A 23,998-nucleotide genomic window follows, 5' to 3' on the forward strand; every position below is an offset into this window, starting at 1 on the left:
GCAGCCGTCCTGCCGTGTACTGAAAGGGTGCTCCACAGCACATACACATCCTCTCGACCACCGCGGCCATCGTAGCCGCGGCTTTTCGCTGTGGACAGCAAGGAGGGGGGCACGGAGGTCAGAGCCGCGGACACGGGAGGCAACCGCACTAGTGCTACGCTCCTCGTGTGCGTTCTGGCCTCAGTTTTCCTATCTCTAAAATGGGAGACTTGTATAACATAATCTCTTAAATTCTCATTCCTACACCCAGGGATGGGATTACGGCAACCCTTTCATCCAATCCCTTGGTGGAGGATTGTGGGTAATACTGGTTCAACTTTACAGCCAGGAAAGCCTTGCTTTACAGCCAGGAAAGCCTTGGTTCAAAGAGATGGGGCAAAACAAACAAACAAACAACACACACACACACACAGAGGGGGGAGCGATTTGCATCTCATGGCGCACAATAAACTAATAACTAAAATTCTGTGGCGCACCAAAATCTGGAAAAAAGTGTAATTTTGATTTATTCACAACGGACGGCTATTGTTGGATGTTGTCATTTTTTAATTTGACAATCCAAGGGAGAAGAGGTGGGTGCCTTTGACCAGTAGTCAGATGTTGCATGTTTAAAAAAATTCTTCTGGCACCTCAGTGTGCTACAGCACACGGGTTGAAAATTGCTGACATGGGTGGTTGCCCGAGATCAAGTCGACACCACAATTTGCCTAACAGTTGAGTGGGCCTCAGTTTCCCCTTCCGTGAAGTGGGAAGAACAACCCATTCCCTACATCCCGCCCCACCGGGCCGCCTCCAGCGCTGAAAGAACGCGAGTCCACGGCGCCCCTTCCTGGCCCCGGGCCGCGCAACCACGGGGTGTCCCTGCTTCACTTAGTTCAGGAGCCCTGGCACGAGGGGCCGGACTCCCGAGGCCGGGAAACCGGTTCTCTCGGTTTTTCTTTTCTTCCCCAGCGGCTTTGCCGCAGACGTGAGCCCGGAGCCTGGCCCGCCCAAACCGGCCCTCGCCGCCTCTGCTCTCCGGCTCCCCCTCCCGCTCCGAGAAGGGGTGGGCCCTGGCGCCGCTCTACCTGCCCCGGGATCTCTACGTCCCGCCTGACAGTGGCCCGGAGAGAATGCGCCTTGTCTCCGGGTGTCCCGGAGCGAGCGCACAGCCCAGCCTCTCCGTGCCGGCTCGGCCTGGCTTCGGAGCCTAACCCCGCGTCTGCCTGCGTCCCTCCATCACAGCCTGAGTCGGTGGCCTCCTTCGGAGGTGGCTGCTTCCTCCCAGCCTTTACACTGACCACACCTCCTGCCCTAAAAGGTGGCCGGGGACCCGCCGTGGGAGCTCGGCTGCTCGCGGAGGCGGAGGGACCGGGGACCGGGTCCCGCGGAGGGAGGGGCGCGTAACGCTCCTTCTGGACCTTGTCAAGCTTTCCTCGATGGGGAAACTGAGTCACTCAGTACTCTGGGCCCGGGAGGCGGGATCCGCGCGCTGCCGGGAGCTAAGCCAACAGCCCCCGGCGGACGCCCCTCTCCCCACCTTCCCCGGCCTTCGCGGCGCACTCACGTTGGCAGGGCGGGTCCTCGGGAGCCCATGGGCTGGATGGGCTGCGCCTGCGATGGGTGCAGGTTAGGCGCCTGCCATCTCGTCGGGCCGGGACTCAAGGGCTAGGCTGGAGAGATTTCTGGAAGCAGGAGCTGGCAAGGGGGACAGAAAGGGAGAGGGGCGCTCTGGCGGGCTGTCCCCAACCCCCAACGCAGCTTTGTCTGGGAGGGGGCGAGGGGGAGCCTGACTGGGCCGGCGAAGACATTGGAAGCTGGTCCCGGGGCAGGAGAAACCATGAGGTAGGGACAGGGGGTGGGGGTGGGGGTGGGGGCTGTGGGCGTCCCTGTTGGGAACCCCGCTCCGAGTGACGGGGCGCTGGCGGGTCGCAAGCAGAGCCTCTGGAAGGTAGAGTCCCGCCCCGCCCCCCCCCCCCCCCCCCATGCCCGGGATCTGCTGACCACGAGCCTCTGCGTCCCGGGACTGCCGGACCCTGGCTTGTTGTTTGCCCGGGGCACTCTCAACCCGAGCCCGGCCACTTGCACTCGAATCACAACTACGAGCCTTTGCAGCCGGATCGCGGGCACTGCGCGCTCGGGCCCCGCCCTTCCCGACCCTTTCCCGGCGGCTCAGCGGGGCCGGGAACACTCGGAGCGGGTTCGCTCAGGGCCGCCCACGGGAGCGCGGGTCCTGGGATGGGTGAGGATGGCACCCGGGCCTCGGCTCCTTGCCCTTGGGGGAGCGAAGAGGAAGGGAGGAATGCGGGGAGCGGGGAGCGGGGAGGATCCCTGGAGCGAGAGGACGGACCGGTCGCCAGGAGGTGCCCTGCGACGCGAATCACAGCGGCGCCAACGCCCCGGTCGGCGCTGGGGCCCTGAACCTATCCCCGGACGGAGGGCGCCCTTCTCCCCCACCCCCCACCCCCCGTCCTCCGCAGGGAGGGGACCGTCCCGCGCGGCATCCTCCCGGGCCCCTGAGCTCCAGTCCCTACGCGATAGGAAGAGGAGCCGGCGCGCGGCGCTCCCGGGCGAGGACCCGCACCTGCGGCCCCCGACCCCCCACCCCCCACCCGCGGCTCAGCACCCCCGCCCAGTCTGGCCCGGCCTTAGCACCTCGGGGTGTCCACTCGCTAGCCTGGCCTCCGCTTGTCCCGGCAGGGAGCGCGTGGGCTCGGCGTCCGGCGCTCGCTCTCCTCCACCGCCCAGCTCCCGCGCTGCCGGGTTTCCTGTTCAACAATATAGCGAGGGAGGCACCAGCCGAGCGCACCAGGCAGAACTTCCTCCCGGGCTGGGGCAGGGCTGCGGCGGCGAGAGACAATCCCCGGTGTCCTGGCTTCCTGTCCCCTCTGGGCGAGCCAGCGCCCTGGGAACAGAGGCGCCACCCCTCCCCCGGCGCTTCCCGGGACCCGGGGCCGCACCTGGCTGCTCCCGGGAGGTGGAGGCAGCAGGACCAGGACAGGAGGACGCGGGGGTCGGGTCTCCTCACCTACTTCTGGCTGAATTTCCCTCCCAACGACTTGGTTCTCACCTTCTCCTGGATCCTAGTAGGGGAGGAGGGCGCCCCTCCGTTGTCTCCAGGGTAAGATCAGAGCAACTTCCTGGGGCCAGGCTCATGCTCCTCACCTTATCTCTGCAGCTGCTTCCGGTGGGCTGGGGACACGAACACCTACTTCACAGGATTGTTGAGAAGATTAAATGAGATGCACTAAGGGCGATGTTGTTATGATCACATTATCATTATAAAACACACAGCGTATTAGCTGTGATTCATGCTACTTTTAGAAAAATACATTTTTATTGATTTCAGAGAGGCAGGGAGAGGGAGAGACAAACATCAAGGATGAGAGAGAATCATAATCAGCTGACTCCTGCGGGCCCCCTACTGGGGATTGAGCCTGCAACCCAGGCATGTGCCCTGACTGGGAATAGAACCGTGACCTATGTCCATGCTCAACCACCGAGCCACGCTGGCCAGGCTGACTAACACTACTTTTATAAGGAGAGGAGCCTCTTTGGGTTTGGAATGAGGTCTCCAAATCTCCCATCCTCCTCTAGATGGTGGTGGTGGTGGGTGTGGGGGGCAAGAGTCCTCAGAGGCACTTTGCAGAGGACAAAGGCACTGAGTCCAAAGGCAGGGCAGGTCACTTGCCCCTGGTCCTCTTGCCCCAGGTGGGCCTCCCTCCTCCCCATTCCCCACCGCACCTCTCAGCCCTCAAACCAGGTTCCTCTTGTCTTCCTGGAGCCCACCCCCACCTACTGCCCCTGGGGGAGGTGAGCTTGCAGAAGCTGGGCTCATGGGATGGGCAGTGGGTGCTCCCTCATGGGCCGAAAGGACAGGAAACTGCAGACCTGAATGTCATCTTTTCCAGTCCCATTTCCCTGCAACCTGATTTCCCTGAAAATTAGCATTTCTTTCTGTCTGTACAGTGGGCAGTTCCCCCCTGCTGGGCTTCCCCCTGCGGGGGCCCCTGGACCTTCCGAGGAAGGTCTACAGACAAATAAAAGCCCATGTGAGCCCTCAAATCATGAGGGCGGAATCAGGGCCCTGCCCAGCCTGTCCTTCCTGAGCCCCTTCGCTCAATCCAGTGGGAAAGGTAGGCCCGAGGTTTCCCATGTTCCGGGGCCAGGGGTCTGCGCTTTGGCATGGAAGGCACAGGAAAGAAGCCATGGTGGTGGGCTTTCAGGCATCAGCTTCAGTTGTTGCATAGGAATAAACCTCCCTGAAATCCAACCCCCTGGGGGCCCTGCCTCCTCAGGCTCCAAGGGTGGGGTATATACTGAACCTGGCTGCCCTCTCCTCCATGCCCACTGCTGGCACACAAGTCTCCTGCTTGCAAATGTTTACCACTCCCCGTCCTCTCCTCTCCGGTGCCTAGGGACTAACAGGAGAGCGGAGGCCCAATCAGACTGGCAATGGATGGCCCAGGGTCTCCCCCAATCAGCCGCAGCGTTAGGATTCAGAAGCCAGACCAGAGATTAGAAATATCAGATCTTTACTGCAAAATCATTCGAACAACACACAGCAGCAGTTCCTTCAGTACATTGCCAAGCACCAGGGCCCCATACTGCAAAGTTTATTGCATCAAGTGACACTTTAAAAATAGTGTGGCCACTACTGGGGTTCACATCAGCTTTCCGTCGGAGGAGAGGAGGTGCAACTCAGCTCATCTGAAAGCATCAGCAGCTTTTGGGGATGGGGGAGCGTCAGATTTAATGCTTCTAATCTCTGGGAGCGCGGGGGTGGAGCAGACTGAAGTGGGTGCCTCCAAGGTCTCACTCCTGCCCCCTCCTAGGGCACCTCGTGGAATATAGAACACACAGGCCCAGCCAGGGCCACACTGCTCACCTAGGCTGGGCTCCTGCCCACTCAGGGATCTGGGGCAGTTGGGGCTCCAATCAGGCTGTGCTGGCATAAATGCTCTGAGGGGTGGGATGAGGATAAGGATCCATTTCTGCTTCTGGAGGCTTTGGTGTGCTGGGCACAGGTGTGCACCATCTTACAAGAGGGGACAGAGAGGCTGTGTGGCAGCCCCTCCCCCACCTGCCTAGTACCTCCTCTGTTCTATTGCACAATTTATCCAGCTCCACGGGGCTAGACAGGTGACTGAGCAGCCAAATCACCCCCAGAGAGAAGTGGGAGTAAGCTCATCTCCTGGCAGGACAGGTGGGTCTTCACATGAGGCCCCCAATCTCCAGCTGAGTGCAGAGATGACCAGAGGGCCCCAGGGCAGAGGGGGGCTGGATTCAGGAGAGGGGGGAGGGATGCAGCAGATTCCCCCAAACCCCAAGGGTCTAATTATCATTTGAAAACCATTCTAACACCCCTTCAAATGGCAATGGTGTTTCAATGACATTTCCCAGTCTCCAGCGGCGCCCCTCCCGGGCCAGTCCGGCAAAGCTGTGTGAATGCATGGCTTTGTGAACGGAGGTGAAGCCCTTCCGTGGCCCTTCCCCCGCTGGCCCCCGCACATCTCAGCAGCGGGGCTGGCACGCTTCGTGAAGGACGGGTCACTGTTCCACAGTGTGTGCCAAGACCGGCCCCGGCCGGCCTGGGCTCGCTGCCCTCTCTGTCCAGACTACCTCTGTCCCAGCAGGGGTCAGGCAGGCAGGGGTGGGACCCCTGAGAGTGTTCCAGTGTAAGGGTAGGAGTGAGGAGGGCATGGGGCCCAAGGAAGATGCAAAGTGCTGACAGTGCTGGGCTGAAGTCATTCCCCTTCTCGTGCAGGGACCAGAATCCCGGCCACAGAAGAGCCGAGGGGCTCTGACACAGAGAAAGATGGGCTTTTCAGGTGGGGGGCATGGGGCAGGGAGTAGAGAGGGAGAGGAAGAAGGTGGCATCAGGACTGACCCGCCTGGCCCCATGGGCGGTTTGGCACATTGCACTTGAGCTGTTGGCAGCAAGCATCTGGGGAGGGTGAAGGAGAGGCAGCGGATGGCTCTGTCCCAGGGATGCCCAGCCGCCCGCCTGTCTGCAGACCAGGCCTGGGCGGTACCTGCACATTCGCTCATGGTGAGAATGCCTGGATTTCTTGGGTGACTTGTATAGGGTTAAGAATAAAAAAATATTTTCTATTGAAATAGGAAGGGGGAAACCCACCTTAAAAAACTAGACCTTTTAATCAGGCATGTGGATTTGAAAATGCGCCCCAAGTCTTATTTCCACAGTGTGTGAACAGCCCTGATGGGGGTGCCATGTCAGTGAGATGAGCTGGAGCCTGATTAGTGCAAAGTCCCCCCACCCCCAGCACCCCGGACAGGGGGCGTCTGCTGGTGTCCCACCTCCTGGAGCAGATGGGGGGGGGGCATCAATCATCAAGCCCTCTGGTAGGCTCATGCTCTGGTCACATCTGAGAGTCTTCCTGACGAGGGAGACAGCTGTGACACCTTGAGAGAGTGGCCGGGGCTGATGGCAAACCCAGCTGCATGGCTGAGCTGAACCCTCACCCCGAGGCCTTTGAGGGGGGTCAGGAGACTGGGTTAGGTGAGAGCGTTCTGTTCGTGGTACTTGCGCCGGCGGGCACAGCGGGGGCAGCCCGTCACCACGGCCTGGCAGCTCTGGTGGAAGACGGTCTTGCATTCGCCACACCTGGGAGAAAGAGGCAAGTGCTACTTGTGCGAATGGGCGGAGGCCTCCCCTGGGGCCTGAGGCTGGCCAGTGTTCCTGACCAGAGCCCACAGTCGGGCTGTGTTCCACCCACAACCCCCAGCCTGCAGGCACCACTTCTCCATCCAGGGAGAAGAGATTCTTGCAGCGACGCGTACCCAAGGTCATGTGATGCCTGCTGACCCTCTATTTCATTTTTTATAAATGCTGCTGAGACTCACTAATGACTTCTTGCCTATGGTTAAGATACTCTGCAGTTGAAAACACTCAGCCCAGGTCTGTTCAGGGGCTGAATCTGGGCCAGGGAACACCTACTGAAAATGAATGAATGCTCCCACCAGTTCAGATTTCCACTCCCACATGGTTGGAAGGAAGGTTTGGTGGATGAATTTGTCCATTTAGAGGCTTCTGATAATGAGCGAGTGATAACTGGGAATAAGAACGACCATGACAGGGGCAGAGGTCACCCACCAGTTGCCCATTTTGTGCTGGGCCTTGTCCAACACTCCAGGGCAATAACTCATTCAGTCCCTCCTCAACCCATTCATAGATGACAAAACTGAGACCCCGGAAGAGAGCCAACAGCATTCTCTGAGGGCTTGTGCTGTCCCCTGAGCAGCACTGGGGCTGACCATGACTGCCCAGGGCATCAGCTACTCTAAACAACCTCACTAACCCGAGGCACTAGCGCAGAGGGGATGTTAAGTGTGTTCCCACTCCCGGAAATGCTGGGGGAAGGGGAGGGGTGGGGCATCTGGCTGGGTGTCCTGCATACCTGACGGTGGTGTCAAACTCGAAGGGGAAGATGATGTCATGGTGGTGGCAGATCTGGCAGATGAAGCCACGCTGGGTGCACAGGTCACAGTGGTAGACATGCTGGGAGGCAAACTCGATCAGGGTCTTGAGGAATCCTTCATACACTCCCTCCGAGATCTGTAGGGGCAGGTGCAGGCCGCCAGGCATTTTAGGGAGCTGTGCTGAGGCCAAGGCCGTCTGCAAAGCGTGGCCTATTGGCGGCGCCCTGCCTGAAGAACGACTCCCCGGCTGGTGTGGCTCTGTGGTTGAGCATAAACCCATGCACCAAGAGGTCCCTGGTTCGATTCCTGGTCGGGGTACATGCCCGGGTTTCAGGCTGGATCCCCAGTGGAGGGTGTGCGGGAGGCAGCCGATCGATGTTTCTCTCTCATCGATCTTCCTATCTCTCCTTCCCTCTCCCTCAAAAAAAAAAAAAATCAATAAAAACATATTAAAAAAACCTAACAACTCCTATTCCAATAGAAGTGTCTTTCCATTTGGGCATGAGATCCTCCCCAAATCAGGCCGAGCAGTACAGGCATCAGCCTTTGTGCAGGTGGGGATCACGGGATTGACAGACGAGGCCCAAATCCACTGTTCCTTTCCTTGAGCAAAGGAATGTCTCAAACTCTCACCCCTGTGATCCTGGGCTTTGCTGTAGTGCCTGCTTATTCCCGGGGCGCTGCGGGCTCACTCACTGCCCCAGGAAGCAAGGGACCGGGGGACACCAGTCCAAGGTCCTGAAAAGCTGCCGACCTCTGTTTTGTCTCAGTGAACTCAGCAACACCACCCCCACCTCCCTTTCTGATTTTTTCCAGGAATGGGGTCCCTCTGGAAAGGTCTGGGAGTGGGGGAGGGGCGGGCAACTTTCTCACCTGCTGGAGGTCAGCGACACTGTACTTGTGGGGAGACTCCAAGAGATAATTCCTGTGGGTGAGCCTTCAAAGAAAACACAAGAGGTCCCTTAGAAGGGTTTCCAAGCCCCAGCCAACCTGTGTTTGTTTCCATCCCCTGAGCCGGGCTAAGCAGGCACCGACACCTCCCATCTGGGCGGGTGCTGACGAGGAGCACAGCCAGCCAGCCGGGCGGAACCTGGCCTTCCAGTGACTGACTAACAGGGACCTCGGGCAGGTTACTCAACCTCCCCGAGCCTCACGTTTTCTCACCTGAGAAATGGAGCTGTTTTGAGGGTTAAATAATTTATTTAAAACTTTTGGCACAGTGCCTCGCACATCGTAAACAATGAATAATTACCTAACTCTAGTTGCTAGACTTGTATTGCACAACTGAAATTCAATGAGAGCAGAACTTAAATGTTCTTACCAAAAAAAAATTCTGAATAAATAAATAAGTAAATAATGTGGTGAGTGTGTTAATTAACCAGATGGGAGGAATTCTTTCCCAATGTGTACATATAGCTAATCAACACGCTGTACACTTTAGATATCTTACAATTTTATTTGTCAACTATACCTCAATAAGGCTAAAAATGCTTTTTTAACTTAAAGGTATATAAAATAAAGTAAATGTCTATAAAAATAATAATGAGGAAGAGGATGATGAAAGCTAACAGTTGGTACCAGGAACTGGGCTGAAAGCTTATATATAAATATAAACTTATTACTCCTCACAATGATCCTTTGAGGTCAGCACTATTATAACACTCACTTTGAGGAGGAGAGGAAATGGAGGAACAGAGGTTCAATAACTTGCTGTGGCCGCACAGCTAGGAAGCTGCAGAGCTGGAGTTTGAGAGTCAGCGCTTGGCTCTGGAGCCTGTTCTCATCTGCCCTGTGGATGCCTGTAGGTGTCAGCTGTTGTCTTTATTGCCCCCAACACATATCAGGGACAGTGCTGGGGACAGAAATGCACAGGACCTGGCTTCTGCCCTCCCGCAGCCCTGGTCTGGCCGAGGGACAGACATTCAAGCATCTGGTTTCGGTGCCCTGTGAGGACCTGAGACCTGTCCTCAGCCCCACGGCAGATCCCCTTTCAGAGGTGGGTGGGGAGGCGGGGAGACAGAGGATGAGCTCCACCACCAACCGGGCTCTGGTTTCTACCCCGCTGATGGCAGAGGTCCCAGGGTTACATCCTGAGGGACAGAGAGGAAACACCTGCAGACGCTCCCCGGGTACAAAGCCTGCCTGGCCTTGCAGTGTGAGTGTGCACGGTGCTGGTGCACGGTGCTGGGGCTCCAATTCCGAGGAAGCCTGCAAACCTGCCCCAGGATGCTCTGAACATCCGGGCCGGATGGGGCCAGACCCTGGGGTGTCTGGAATGGGGGCTTGGCCATGGCTCACTCCACAGCCTCAATTATGGTCCAGGGGGGAAGCCAATCCAGGGTGGAGATGGCAAGTCGCCCCAAGCAGCCAGGCAGGCTACATGGTGGGTGATCTGTGGTGTGAGGACGCTGCCAACTGGATGCTCAGTTCTTTCTTTTCTTTTCTTTTCTTTTCTTTTTTTAAAAAATATATTTTATTGATTTTTTACAGAGAAGAAGGGAGAGGGATAGAGAGTTAGAAACATCAATGAGAGAGATCGACCAGCTGCCTCCTGCACGCCCTCCAGTGGGGATGTGCCCGCAACCAAGGTACATGCCCTTGACCGGAATCAAACCTGGGACCCTTGAGTCCGCAGGCCGACGCTCTATCCACTGAGCCAAACCGGTTTGGCTCTTTCTTTCTTTTAAAAACACACACACACACACACACACACACACACACACACACACACATTATTGATTTCAGAGAGGAAGGGAGAGATAGAAACATCAATGATGAGAGAGAATCATTGATCGGCTGCCTCCCGCACGCCCCACACTGGGGATTGAGCCTGTAACCCGGGCATGTGCCCTTGATGGGAATCAAACCCAGGACCCTTCAGTCCGCAGGCCGAAGCTCCATCCACTGAGCCAGACCAGCTAGGACTAGACGCTCAGTACTTTATGCTGGTCTCCCTAGGAAAATCCCAGCTTTCTGGGAACAGGAAGCCGCCATTTATCACCAGGAAAACGCAGGGGGCGGGGGTGGGGGTGGTGCTCAGGCTGTTCCTGAGTTGGCAGGAAGGGTGGGGCTGATTTGGATGGACAGTCACCTCTATCATCTGCCCTCTGCTCAGTCATGGAAGCCCTGGGGGCCATCAGGTCCAGAGCCTTCCCTGCGAGCCACTGTACCCGGGCCTGTCACACTCAGAGGCCTTACAACTGCAGAGGGAGGTGAAGTCGAGGGGGCGGGGGAGCTCCCCTTTGCTGGTGGCAGCCCCCTGGCTGGGTCCTCGGAGAGAAAGGGGATCCCACATCCGAGACCTGCCTATTCCTTCTCAGCCCCCTCGTCCTCTCACCCTCCACCTGGATGACTCAGTCCAAGCCACCTTTCCTCTCGGCGAGCTACTACGGCTGCTGCCAAACTCGGTCTTTTCAAACTCCTGATCGGAATGTGACAGTTCCTGCTCTGACCCTCCAGTGGCTCCCACTGCTGGCAGAATAAAACACAGGTGCCGTTGGTGTGGCACTCGGGACCTTCCAGTCTGGCCCTGCACCCACAATCCGGCTGCACTAAGCCCCCTGTGGGTCCTGGTGAGCCACACTCCCACCCCCCTCCATGCCACAGGTCCCCTTAGCCAGGAAAGCCGGGCCTTCCCTTCCCCTTAGTTTTTCTAAGCCCATCTCCTTATACACGGGGTGCCATGTGCTGCGGTAACCCTGTTTTCCTGTGTGTAAGGCAGAGTGAGGTCTGGAAGCTCAAACAATACCCACAGGTGAGACTGCAGGGGGTCCCAACTTTCTGCCTGATTCTCATTCTTCCTGTTTGAATATTATCTTTGCAAGAAGAAAAACATTGTTTTTCCTTAATGAAAAGGCAGAACTCCACAAACACTCAGCTCAGATGTTATCTCCTCTGGGGGTTACCCTGACCCTCTGGGCCCTGCCAAAGCTGGGTCAGGTGCCCTCTCTCATGGCACATGCCACGCTGAACCAGGGCCATCTGTCTGCCTGTCCGTGTCCCTTCCCAGACTCTACGCCTCTGATGCAGCCTTCACCACAACTCAGAAGGCCACGTGAAGACAGGGGTGACTTGCCCATTTTACAGACAAGAAAAACGAGGCTCAGAGAAGTCAAGCGACGTCCCTGAATCACACAGTGGGCCTGGCCCCGGCAGAGGCTCCTCCTGTTCTGCTTCTTTTATAAAAAATATGTTTTTATGGCCCAGCTGGCGTGGCTCAGTGGTTGAGCGTGGACCCAGGCACCAGGAGGTCACTAGTTCAATTTCTGGTCAGGGCACATTCCTGGGCTTGATCCCTGGTGGAGGCCGTGTGGGAGGCAGCTAATCGATGTTTCTCTCATCAATGTTTCTATTTCTCTCTCCTTCTCTCTCTCTAAAATCAATAAAAGCATATCTATCTATCTATATATTTCTTTAAAAAAAAAACCTGTTTGTTTATTTCAGAGGGGACGAGAGAGGGGGAGAGAGAGAGAGAAAGAGAGAGAGAGGCACAATGATGAATCATTGATTGGCTGCCTCCTGCGTGTCCCCAGAGGACGCCTGAGCGTGTGTCCACGTGCAGGGAGCTCACCTTTTGCTGAGCTCCTTCAGGGCCCCGCTCCGGCACAGGCCCAGGTAATCCCCCAGAAGCTTCAGCTGCTCCCGGCTCCTCCCGATGAGGTGCATCCGCTCCTCGTGCTCGTACAGCGATGGGTTCACCAGCTGCAGGTTGATGAGGGGTTGGGCCCGGATCTTCATCAGGAACTTCAGGGCCTGCCGGCAGACCTGGGGACACCACCAGGCAATGGGGGTGAGACAGAAAGGCCCTTCAGTAAGCGCCTCTGGGTCAGGCCCTGCATTACCCACCCACCCACTCAGGCTGCAGCCACCCTCCAAGAGGATGGTGCCATTCCATTTTACAGGTGAAGAAACTGGGGTTCAGAGAGATGAAGTGACTTGGCCTGGGCCCACGGCTCATAAACACCAAGATCTGAACCCAGATTCTATGAGCCCCAAACCTCCGCTCCCTCCATGGCACCCACTGCTGCCCTCCCAGACCATGCTGGGACGGAGGAGGGGTCCCCCTCCCCCGGGGCCTCAGGGACCCTTCCCAGGACTTCCTCTCCTCCCAGCCCCCATTTTCCTGCCTAAAGGAAACGCACTGTCTGCTGGGCCGACTCAGGAACCAGGTGACTGGCTGAGTCAGGCTCCAACCACAGGAAGCCACAGATCAGACGCAGCTTGACAAGAGGTTTCCCCAGTTCCCTCGGCTCTGCCAGCAGCAGCACCAGGGCTCCCCGAGTCTCCGTGCAGAGTTCAGTGACCCACCTCAGTCTGTCCCACCTGAGAGGGTGCTGAAAGTTTTACCCTCAGGCCCCGCCCTCATGCCAAAGCCAAGTACTGAGCACCTACTGTTTGCTAGTCACTGGGCTGAGGATCTTGACCACCTCTTTTCTTCATCCCCAGTAACAACCTAAAGGGGAAGATGCCATCATCCCCACTTCATTGGTGAGGAAACTGAGGTTCAGAGAAGCTAAAGTGGCTTATCCAACCCACCTGTAGGCAGTGGAGACCAGGTCTAAGCTGAGGTGTGGTCTCCTCCACTGTCAACTACTCTGCAGTAGCTAGGAGTCTGTCTTTCAAGTCAGAATTGGATTTGAATCCTGGCTCACTACTTCCTACCTTATGACCCGTGAAACTTCCTTAACCTCTCGGTGACTCAGTTTCCTTATGTGTAAAATGGAAAAAAATAAAACCACTTGCCTCCTGGAATTATTTTAAGTTTAGATTAAAAAATAATCCAAGTGCCCTAGCAGGTTTGCTCACTGGTTAGAGCATCAGCCCTCAAACTGAAGGGTTGCTGGTTTGATTCTGGTCAAGGACACGTACCTTGGTTGCAGGCTTGATCCCCGGCCCGGTCAGGGCACCTGCGGGAAGCAACCCATCGATGTGTCTCTCTCACATAGATGTTTCTCTCTCTCTGTCTCTCCCCCTCCCTTCCACTCTCTCTAAAAAATTAATGGAAAAATATCCTGGGGTGAGGATCAACAACAACAAAGTCTATGTAAGCCCCTGGCACGGAGCATAGACTCAGCCAAGGGGCTGCCATCAGCCGCTGAGCTGCTGTGGACCAGCTGCCCCCGGAGGGTCAGGAATGTAACAGGGGCCTCGGGAGGCTTCTGGTCCCCCAACTCCACTGGCATCTCTCGCCTCCCCCGGCAATGGACAGCTCCTCTTTCCCATGTCCCAGGGGTACCAGCCCCAGCCAATGGGCAGCCCGTGTCCAAGCCCCTGTGAGTCAGATCAAACTGCTGTTCCCCAGCCTCCACCCATCCCATCCCTGACCACAACTCAGCCTCAGGCCTCGGGTGAGGCTCAGATGAAATAACACACGGAATGTGGCTGAAAATAGCCGAGCGCGCGGACGGGCAGGGGCTTTGTGCTGCAGGGACTGTTTCTATCCCGCGCGTGAGGAGGAGACAGACAAAGAAAGCAGCCCCAGTCCTGGCCTCACGTCCTGCCAAGTGCCAGGCAGGCCTCGCACAAGTGGGTCAGCCGGGTAGTGACGGTGAGCAGCCAGGCCCATCCCTGAGAGCCGGGCACTTTCTAGTCTGAATTTCCCTGTGTTCCCCAAGCCAGGATCTGAGAGCGAGCTGGATATTCCCACTCGCAGACACGCCGAGAAGAGGACTGTCATTCTCTAGCGGGAACGAGGAAGTGGCACCAGAATTACAGCAATGAATAAGGAGATGGCCCAACAGAAATATCCGGGTGTTGTAAACAGTGAGTGTGTTTTATGGTCAAAGGCTTCTTTGCCTTTGTGGTGATTTTGAGGTGTAATTTTCTCCATGTAGTTATTTAAATACTTAACATTGAGGGTATGGGTGGGGATGAGGTAACCAAAAAACACACAAACAGAACAAGATGAAGCTAACGTCTTCGGGGTTCCCATCCCCAGGAGGGTAGAGGCTGGGATGGCACAGACTCTGAGTCCCACGCTCCCTGTGCCCTGGCGAGGACACATCCACATGCCAAGACTGCATGGACCCTGACGGGTGACCCAGGGGCCAGTGTGACCTGCCTCGGGAGAGGGGAGGGAACTGTCTCCTTCGGTCCTCACACGAGCCCGAAACAGACACTGGTAGTGAAGTATGGTAGCAATCATCTCAGGTAGAAACTATAGTTTAACTTTAACCCTGCTGTTTGGTTTCTGTACTTATTTGTTTGCTAAAATAATAGAAAAGTTATTTTGATTTTCTGAATTATATAAATCACCCCATTCGATTGAATACCCTATTGATTGTACTGTGACTATCCCATTGGTTGTGGTCATACTGGTCTTAGCACATTTTCCTTTACCTGGGAAGGACAGCACAGTTATCCCAAGGTCAGAGGGCTCCAGTTAACGTGTCCCTGTTGACTCAGTGTTCCGGAGACCCAAAAACTGTAATTTAGATAACATGCTTAAGTCTGACCAGGTTCCTCATTCCAGACCCGAGGGCTCTAGATAATGAGTTTCTGTCAATTCAGTGACCCGGAGACCCAAAACTATAATTTAGATAACATGCTGTTTCTGCTTCTGTAAACTGCTTTTTTTGCAAACCAGGTTCCTCATTCCAAACCTTGGGATGTAATCAATACCTCTGTGATCTTTGCCTATATAAGTCTGGTTTTGCGGCCATCTTATTACTATGAGATTGGGGAATGGCCTCTCATAGTCCCGGATTGCAATAAATGTGACTCTTTAATTCGACTTCTTGAGGCGTCCTTCTGTGATTCGCGGGGTACATTACAACAGTAGTAACCCGCCTTTCCCGATGAGGAGGCTGAGGTTAAACAATTTGCTCACGGTAACACAGCCAGAAAAGTGGGTAAGCTCAGCTGGAGAAGAGGAAAGCCTGAACCATCTTAAAATACATCGTAGTTAAAAGCATTTGGTGAACATAAGAAAGTATCAAAGATGTAATACTAAGTAAACCAAGTGTGTTATAAAACAATGTGAGTCCAGTATAATCCTAATTTTATAAAAAAGTAGACACATATATACATAGATGCATGGTGTGGACAAAAAAGAGGTGCTGGATCTAACCGAAACTAACCTCACAAGGTGATCTGATCATAAATTCCCAACGGGGCAGGTCAGGGTGGTAGTCAGGTCCCAGGCCTATAACTTCTCTAGCAAAAGGCTTATCTCTGCCTTCAGCAAGCGCTGTCCATTGTTCTTGTGCATCTCGGGTACACACCTTTGAAATGCCTCTTTTTAAACCCCCTCCTCCTAAAGTGTGACCACTCTCAAGAGAGCACATAATTTTGTTAACTATTCTAAAGTCCAATCCCTGCCTTGCTTTCTCCCATCTTCATGTAATCTTCATTACGTTCCCTCTTTAATTGTCATGTATAAAAGAAAGTGCAGAGCTGTCATTCTCTAGAACAGCGGTTCTCAACCTATGGGTCTCGAACAATGAAAATACATCCTACATATCAGATATTTACATGATGATTCATAACAGTAGCAAAATTACAGTTATGAAGTAGCAATGAAAATAATTTTATGGTTGGGGGTCACCACAACATGAGGAACTGTATTAGAGGCTCACAGCATTAGGAAGGTTGAGAACCACTGCAGTCTAGAGTATTTGAGGTCTTGCTTCCCAGTAATTGTCATTAGTTTTTTCCATTGTCAGGTTCTTACACTGACAACAGAAAAGGCTGACTGCTCCAAGGGGATTTGCAACCAGCTGGCCAGACCATCCATCTATCCACCCATTCATCCATCCACCCATCCATCCACCCACCCACCCATCCATCTATCCATCCACCCCTCCACCCATCCATTCATCCATACGCACCCATCCATCCATCCACCCACCCGCCCATCCATCCATCCATCCACCCATCCATCCAGTTGCTGGTGCCTTAAACAGTTTTGTCTGCAGCCATGAGGAGCTGCAGAAAACCATCTTCAGACTCCTACCTGAGGACCACGGCAGGCACTGACAGAGCTCTGCACAGAGGCTCTAGACCAGCACCAAGTTTTTTTCTTTATCAATTTCCCCATATCACGAGGCCTGAACCAGTGACCCTGCCTTCTTTAGAGCCACACTCCTCCCAACAGATGAACAGCAGCAGCATAGAGGAGTGACCGTTTCTCTATCAGTCAGCAGCCCTGTGTGGCCACGATAGGCTGGGCTTGGGACTCACCGGGCGCTTGGTGAGGTCCCAGTTGTGGATGATCCTGGCCGGAATCACTGAAGCATCGTCTTGGTGGCAGATGTCACAGTAATAGAGGCCAGAGAAGGCACAGAGCTTGGGTCGTACAAATGAGAAGCCGATCTGCCGGGAGCAGCCTGGGGAGAAGGATATGGGGAGAGTGAGCAGCGGCGGGGCCAGAGTCAGCTCCTGAGTAACACAGAAGCAACCACGGTGGATAGGCCTGCTATCTAAGGAGAGTATAAAGATAAAAAAGGAGAGTATGAAGATAAGAACAGCCACCACTCACAATCAACCCTATTAATTAATCTTGACAACAAAACACTGTCATCTTACCACTGAAGGACTGATGCAGAGAGGTTGGGAAACCTGTCAGTCACACAGGGATGAAGCGGCACAGCCAGGATTCAGAGCTGGGCTGTGTTGCTTCGAGAGCCTGCATTCTCGTATAACTAGCTGCCTTCTTCCATGTTCCCGCTGCTGGCTCACCAATGTCAGCTTCCTCTAGGTCTGTCCCTCCACTGGGCCCCAGACAAGGAAGCAACTAAGTCAGGGCCTTGCAAGTCGGGCATGGGGAGTGGGCAGGAAGGCAGCAGGAGGCAGGGCCTGGAGCCCGTTTGAAGCGAGAGCTGCTGGATACCTCAGGACAGGGGTGTGGGGCAGCCTCAGCTCCTCAGCTGGAGGTCCCTGGAGTAGGGAGCAGAGGGAGTGAGTCGCTGTGCTTAGGGCAAACAAGGGTCTGGCTCAAATCTTGAGCACGTGCCCAGCCTCCCACGGGGCCAGGGGACAAGAATCCCTCCGGCCTCAGGACTAGCAAGGCCGGTTCCTCTGCTTACCAGTTGCCTCATCCTGACCTCCAGCGAATTTTTTGCCGGGTTCCCTTTCAGTATCTGTTCAGCTACTACTGGCTACTCTGTGGGTTATTACAAAGTTTCAATGAGACCGGTTTTGAAAGTGCCCCACAAACTATGAAATACAAGCCAAATGGCTGTGATTGGCGTTCGCCTTACAGGCGGAGAGGAAGCCCAGGCTCCCCAGTTTCAGTCTTGCCCAAAAGCTGGCGAAGGCTGGCGGGTGGCAGGGACAGTGAGAGCTGCCCCTGCCAGCATTCATTCACATCCACAAGTGAATCACCTCAAAGGGGGTGAGGGGGTGTGTTGGTGGAGGGCGGAGGTTGGGGGGGGGGGCTTGAAGTTTTCAGCAGGAAACTCTGCTCTGCCTTCCGAGGGGTGCTGACCGCAGACCACTTCCTCCCAGACGCCTGAAGCAGGCTTTCCCCTCCAGTCCCACAGGCTCCACCCGACAGGACAGCTCCTAACCCACTTGCAGCCGCATCCGTAGCTTTGGCACGCTGCAGCAGGCACGCCACTCAGTTCGCTGGGAGGGCCCAGCGTGACGGAAATGGCTGGTTGGATTGGGAGGGAAGAGCTAAAGACGGAACATGAGCAGCAGAATATCAGGCAGCCGTGAAGACAAGGGAGTAGAGAGGGCCTCTGGGGACCCGGCTAAGAGCAGAGCTTCTGGGACCAACATGGCCCTCAACTGGCTCTGCCCCTGGATAGCTGTGTGAACCTGGGACAGGTCCTTACCACCAGCCCTGTGACTCAGTTTCCTCAGCTATAACCTGTCCCAACAGGGTGGTTGTGAGGATTAAATGAGACAATTCAAAGGAAGCATCTGGCCAGTACCCAGCCCAGAAGAATGAGGTTTGGTGATGATAATGATATAGCAGATGCACTGACTTGGAATAATACCCATAATGTATTTTTAACTAGAAAAAAACCAAGTTGCAGAACAATATATACCACTGTGCTGTCCAACATGGTGGCCATGAGACACGGGTGCCCTTTTAAATTTAAATCCATTTCAATGAAATAAAGTAAAAAATTCAGTTCCTTAGTCCCACTAGTCACATTTTACGCACCCAGCAGTCACATGTGGCTGGTAGCTACTGTATGGGACATTTTCCGCAGCATGGAAAGTTGTACTGGACAGTATTGAGTAGTATGAGCCCATTTTTGTAATTTAAAAAAATGGTGCCCACTTGCAAAATATTTGAAAGGTACCATGCCCCTGCTCCAAAATAACCTGATAATGTAATCTGATAACGAAGGGAGCGGGGAGCTTAGCTCCGGGAACTCCCCTGGACAGAGAGAGGCACAGAGCAGAGCTGCCTCCCACAGGTTTCCCCCCTGAGCAGGAGTGGTAGGAAGGGCAAGGGATGGACTCCCACAAGCAGGGGCACTGGCTCACTGGGTGCTGGGAGGAGCAGACACTATTTGCTACAACAGCTGCAAATAGCTTCATGTGCAGCAACACCCCAGGGGTGGGGTGGGCCGCTCGTGGAGGGCCGGGAAGGGGTGCAGAGCCTAAGGCAGCAACCCCATCGGAGGCAGAGGGAGGCTGGCGGGCTGGGGGGTGGCGGGAGGGCAAGTCGGCACCTGCGCAGAAGCAGCCCTGGGAGTCGAGGCCCTTCTCGGTGGGGATGGCCACCAGGTACTGCAGCAGGAAGCCCTGCTCCCCGGTGGCGAACTTCAGCACCTCTTGGCAGTTTTCGTCCAGACTCCCGCCCAGTGTCACGGCCTCCTCCGCGGTCTCCAGGTAGGACGCCAGCACCTTGCGCACCAGATCCCTCCACAAGGCGGCCTCCTCGGCGCTGCCGGCCTGCAGCTTCAGGATGGCCTTGGCCGTGATGATCTTGAAGAAGGACGGGCCGCCGAGGCTGGTGTCTGGCAGGATATCTCGGATGGTCTCCACTCCGTGGCTGTCACTTAACATCTTCTCGTTGTTTTTCACGCGGAAGCATTTCAGGGAGTCCAGGGACAGGGAGAAGATATAGGGCGTCCAGGTCCTATCCGTGTACAGGTACAAGAGGGACTCTTTAATAGCGTCCGGCTCCGGCACTTGGACGGAGGACCAATCCAACTGCGTGCCCTGCAGGGATTCGGGCTCCGTGGGCTCCGAGTGGGAGGGGGGGCCACCCTGGGGGTCTTTGGGGAGGTCGCTGGGCTGCTCCGGGTACTGGACGCTCACCCACTCCTCCTCCTGCTGCGGCCGGCACTTCTGCAGGGCCTCCCGCACCCGGTCCAGCCAGTCCTCGGCCTCGTCCTGGGAAGAGGCTCGCAGGGTCAGCTTCTTGCCGGAGAAGACCAGCTCGAAGCGGCCGTCGCTGTGGGCCGGCCCCACGGACTCACAGCGCAGCAGCGAGCAGTTCTCCACGCAGGTGCGCTCCTCGCCGCTCAGGTAGAGGCGGAACTCCAGGGGGGAGAGCTCGCAGAAGAGCTCCTTCCAGATGCCCATCGCCCCCCGCCGCTCCACTGTGCCCAGTTTCATGAGGCCCCGGAACGGGTTGGACAGTCCTGCAGGCAGAAAGAGGCACTTTAGACAACGGGCCTGTCCCTTTATCGCCCAAGAAAAAACCCCTGGGCCCGAGGTCCTGTAATGGGTGTGGGGAAATGACCGCCATCAGAATACCAGCCAGCCACTTGGCTCTGAGGGGACAGCAGCCGCTGCAGGGACATGATCTGACATATTTTAAAGGGGGAGTCATCCTGGCTTCATGTTGAAGGACCACAGGGGGAGGGAGACCAGTTAGGGGGCCATTGCCGTAACCCAGGCCAGGGATGTCGGTGGACTGAACCCATGAGGTGGTGGAGGTGGTAAGGAGTGGAAGACTCTGGATAAGCCAACAGGCTTGCTGGTGGACTTGATGTGTGATGTGAAAGTCAAGGATAACTACAAGGTTTTCAGCCCAGGCACCTGGGAGGAGGAAGTTGGACATTTTATGAGATGAGAAACATAACCTCATAGGACATTTTTATCAGCATAGAAAGTGGTATTGAACAGTATTGAGTAGTATAAGCCCATTTTTGTAATTTAAAAAAATCGTGCCCACTTGCAAAATATTTGAAAGGGTACCATGCCCCTGCTCCAAAATAACCTGATAATGTTGTAATTAGTGGAGAATCACTGGAAGTCATTTTTGGACATGTCAATTTTGAGAAGCCTATTAGACATGCATGGAGCCGATGGAGGTGAGAATCTGAGGTTCAAGGGCAAGGTCCACACTGGAGCTAAACATTGGGGAGCTGTTGGCGTAAGGCCCTTGAGAGTAGGTGAGATCAGCTGGGACGTGGGTGTCGACAGAGAAGAAGACCCAGGACTGAGCTCACCTTCTCCAACATGGTTACAACCATATCACAGAGGCTGACAGAAAAACCTAAAAGAAGCCAGCATGGACCAGGGCCCCAGGAACCTGGCCAGAATTCTCGGCTGGATCACTGCAAGCGGAAAATGAGAGAAAGAGACCGACTCTAGGGCACACTTTTTTGCTTGTTTGAAACAGGAAGTTCATTTATGAGGGCTATAGAAAAATTAGGTTATAGTGATTTAATGCATTCTGGACTTCACGGGAGTGGGAGGGTGTGGAGATCAAGACAGAACCAAGAGTTCCATATAATAAGGTTTATAGGGTAGTTTCAGGGAAAATAGTTTCCATCTCAACATATGATACAGTAGCCCGGCTGGCGTGGCTCAGTGGCTCAGAAGGTCATGGTTTGATTCCTGGTCAGGGCACAAGCACAGATTGCAGGCTCCATCCCCAGGGTAGGGCAGGCAGGAGGCAGCCGATCATTGATTCTCTCTCATCATTGATGTTTCTATCTCTCTCTCCCTCTTCCTTCCTCTCTGAAATAATATATAATAACAGTATTTTTACACTCTGTAGGCAATTTTGGGCATTACTTTTGAGACTGTATGAGAAAATATACATAACACTTTTCCTGCAATGCTTTCTTGAATTACTCATCACAGGATGAGTGTTTTCCTATGAGAAGATGCCACCCAATTGGTCATGGAAAACAGGCCGTCAGAAGGGCTTTCTGAAAGGCGTGCCCCTGCGGAGAGGCCTGGAATGCCGCAGCCACCTACCCATCTGCCTGCGATGCACCACCCTGAAGTTCTTATGCTCCTGCGTGGCGGCTGCCGGGCTTTTCCTGCTTCCTGGAGAAGGCACACAAGCTTTGTCTAAGGCCCCCATGGAGGAGCTTTTTCTTGGTCCTTGAGAAAAATGCCTGAGAAGACACGGCCTGGACTCTGGAGTCCCTCTGGGAGAAGCTGCGGAGCCATCTGAAGGACTCTCCGGGGGCTGTTCCTGGGGAGGCCGGTAGAAGTCATCTTCCGAGATCCAGCTCTTGCTTTTCTATGGAAGAAATAAAGACACAGGCTGTTTTTTAAGTTTTTAAAAAAACATCTTAATTGAGACATGATTCCCATATCATAAAATTAATATATTTAAACTGTATAATACAATAGTTTTAGTATATTCACACAATTGGGCAACCATTACCACTAAGTTTAGAACATTTTCCTTACTCCATTAAAAACAACAACCCTTTCCACCCTAGCCAGTCTGGTTCAGTGGATAGAGCATCGACCTGCCAGGATCAGGCCTGCAACTGATGTACATGCCCTTGACCAGAATCAAACCCTTCAGTCTGCAGGTTGATGCTCTATCCCTCAAAAAGATATGTTGAGATCCTAGCCCCCAGTACTTCAGAATGTGACCTTATTTGGAAATTGGGTTATTACAAATGCAATTAGTTCAGATGAGGTCATACTGGGGTATGGTGAGCCCTTCATCCAATGTGACTGTGTCCTTATAAGAGGAGAAAGACACACACACACACACACACACACACACACACACACACAGAAGAATGCCAAGTCAAGATAGAGGCACAGAGGAATGTGATGGAGGGAGGGACTGGAGCGATGGGTATACAAGCCAAGGAATGCCAAGGATTGCTGGTAACACCAGAAGTTAAGAGAAAAGCATGGAACAGATTCTTGAATCCCAGAGGAACCAACCCTGCCAACATGCGGAGTTTGGGCTCCTAGCAGAGAATACATTTCTGTTGTTTTACACCATCCAGTTTATAGTACTTTGCTGCAGGATCCCTAGGAAACAAATACAATCTGCAAATAACTTCTCCAGTTCTGTAGGTTGACTTTCTACTTTCTTGATGGTGCCCTTTGAGGAACAAAATTTTTAAATTTTGATGAAGTCCAATTCATCTATTTTTTTGTGTCTGTCTGTGCCTTTGGTGTTGTATCTAAGAAACCATTGCTTAATTCAAGGTCACAAAGATTTACCCCTGTTTTCTGCTAAGAGGTTTAGTTTTAGATCTTAGAATTAGGTCTATGATCTACTTTGAGTTCATTTATATGTATGGTGTGAGGAAGGGTCCACCTTTATTTTTTTCTATCTGGATATTCAGTTGTCCTAGCACCATTTGTCTAAGGGATGTAGAGTTTTTCGGCTCTGCTTGTAGGGTCTGAGATAAGGGAGGCAGGGGGAGAAGGACCCAGAGTTCTCACTGGCAACTCCTGCTTCAGCTCCCCACTTCAAAGCAGGCCCCCTAGGGCCCAGGCAGCCTATCCTACTCTTTCCCTTCTGTTGCTATCTCTCTGAGTCTGCAGCTGCTCACTGGCTTTGAGAAGTGGAGTGGGTCTGAGGTCAGGGGCTTGAGGGAATGGATTCTAGCCCCTCTCCACCCTCCACTATTTCAAGCGCTCCCAGCCTTTCTGTGCCTAAGTGTGCAAGAGCAGAGGCAAGGAAGCCGGCTGGGCCACCAGACATGTCTGTCTACACAGAGGAAATGAGTCACACAGGGGGGACCAGACCAGCTGTTTTGTTAAGTGCCACCAACCTCAACCTGCTATTTCCAACCCCTAAATCAAGACTGCCCTCCCTGCTCCCCTAGACAGTGAAGGGGAGTAGGACTGGGGATTCCCCAGAAAGATAGGTTTAGACAATTTAATTCATTCCGATGCTTTAAGAGACCTTTCAGCCAAGAGTGAGAGTTCTGAGCCAGGAGTTTGGGGGGAGGCTCATAGAGCTGGGCCTCTAAGGCTTCCTCTGAAAACCCTCAAACTTGGCAGGTGCTTCCTTCTGCCAGTGGCAGGACAATGTGTCAATGAAGGTGGCTATAGGGGACGTTTACAACACAGGGCTCTGAACAAAGCCTGCCTGGGTCATTGGGACTCAAGGCAACTCCCTGAGGAAAATAGGCAGGAGCAACCCCTGGCTGTCTAGGCAGCCTCAGGGAGCCTGGCACACACCTCCCAGCCCCTGCTATTGGCCTTACTGGGAGAGACCACTATCCCTTGAGACTCAGCTCAGAGGTCATCTACTTCCTCCTCCTGGAAGCTTTCCTTACTCATCCTTACCCCACTCCCACCCTCCGGGTGGGTTAGGAACCCTCCATCCCACCCGGGGGCTGCCATGGAGTTCTGGATTTAACCCCAAAGCTGTTTGGAACATTTTTATTTGTGCACATGGCATAGAGTTATAACAGATGAAAGAACAAATCTTGACTTTGAATCC

General features: G+C 54.2%; 2 protein-coding genes across 5 annotated transcripts in view; both read right to left on the minus strand.

Moving 5' to 3' along the window:
* Positions 1 to 70, minus strand: part of ARHGAP27 (Rho GTPase activating protein 27) — a 27,790-nt gene extending 27,720 nt beyond the window's left edge. The window contains 1 exon segment of the mRNA XM_014447415.2: positions 46 to 70. Coding sequence (XP_014302901.2) covers positions 46 to 70 — 25 coding nt within the window.
* Positions 71 to 938: 868 nt separating this feature from the next.
* PLEKHM1 (pleckstrin homology and RUN domain containing M1) lies at positions 939 to 21,806 on the minus strand. 4 transcript variants are annotated; one of them, XR_002826823.1, is made up of 10 exons: positions 21,541 to 21,806; positions 19,053 to 19,970; positions 16,603 to 16,841; positions 11,993 to 12,186; positions 8,296 to 8,359; positions 7,401 to 7,558; positions 6,301 to 6,607; positions 3,050 to 3,187; positions 2,635 to 2,747; positions 939 to 1,677 (listed from the first exon to the last, which is right to left on the minus strand). XR_002826823.1 is itself a non-coding variant. In XM_023746297.1 (7 exons), exons 1-7 carry the CDS (start codon positions 21,647 to 21,649, stop codon positions 6,499 to 6,501), a joined length of 1,791 nt encoding a protein of 596 aa, XP_023602065.1. In that variant the 5' UTR covers positions 21,650 to 21,806; the 3' UTR covers positions 4,498 to 6,498. The 4 variants fall into 4 exon arrangements, 1 of the variants encoding a protein (XP_023602065.1); XR_002826824.1 differs by lacking the exon at positions 2,635 to 2,747; XR_002826825.1 differs by lacking the exon at positions 2,635 to 2,747 and having other exon boundaries at positions 3,008 to 3,187.
* Between the last annotated feature and the right edge of the window lie 2,192 nt (positions 21,807 to 23,998).

This window comes from Myotis lucifugus, unplaced genomic scaffold (genome assembly GCF_000147115.1).
Source record: "Myotis lucifugus unplaced genomic scaffold, Myoluc2.0 scaffold_652, whole genome shotgun sequence".
Taxonomy (NCBI): Eukaryota; Metazoa; Chordata; class Mammalia; order Chiroptera; family Vespertilionidae; genus Myotis; species Myotis lucifugus.

What these genes read in the sequence shown, in the direction of transcription:
- PLEKHM1 (XM_023746297.1), bottom strand. Translation starts at nt 21,649, where the DNA reads ATGGGGGCCTTAGACAAAGCTTGTGTGCCTTCTCCAGGAAGCAGGAAA. An exon ending in CCAGGGCTGCTTCTGCGCAG is followed by an intron (nt 16,842 to 19,052) that starts GTGCCGACTTGC and finishes TACTCTCCTTAG; the next exon opens with ATAGCAGGCCTATCCACCGT. An exon ending in GAGTTTGACACCACCGTCAG is followed by an intron (nt 6,608 to 7,400) that starts GTATGCAGGACA and finishes TCTTTCTCCCAG; the next exon opens with GTGTGGCGAATGCAAGACCG.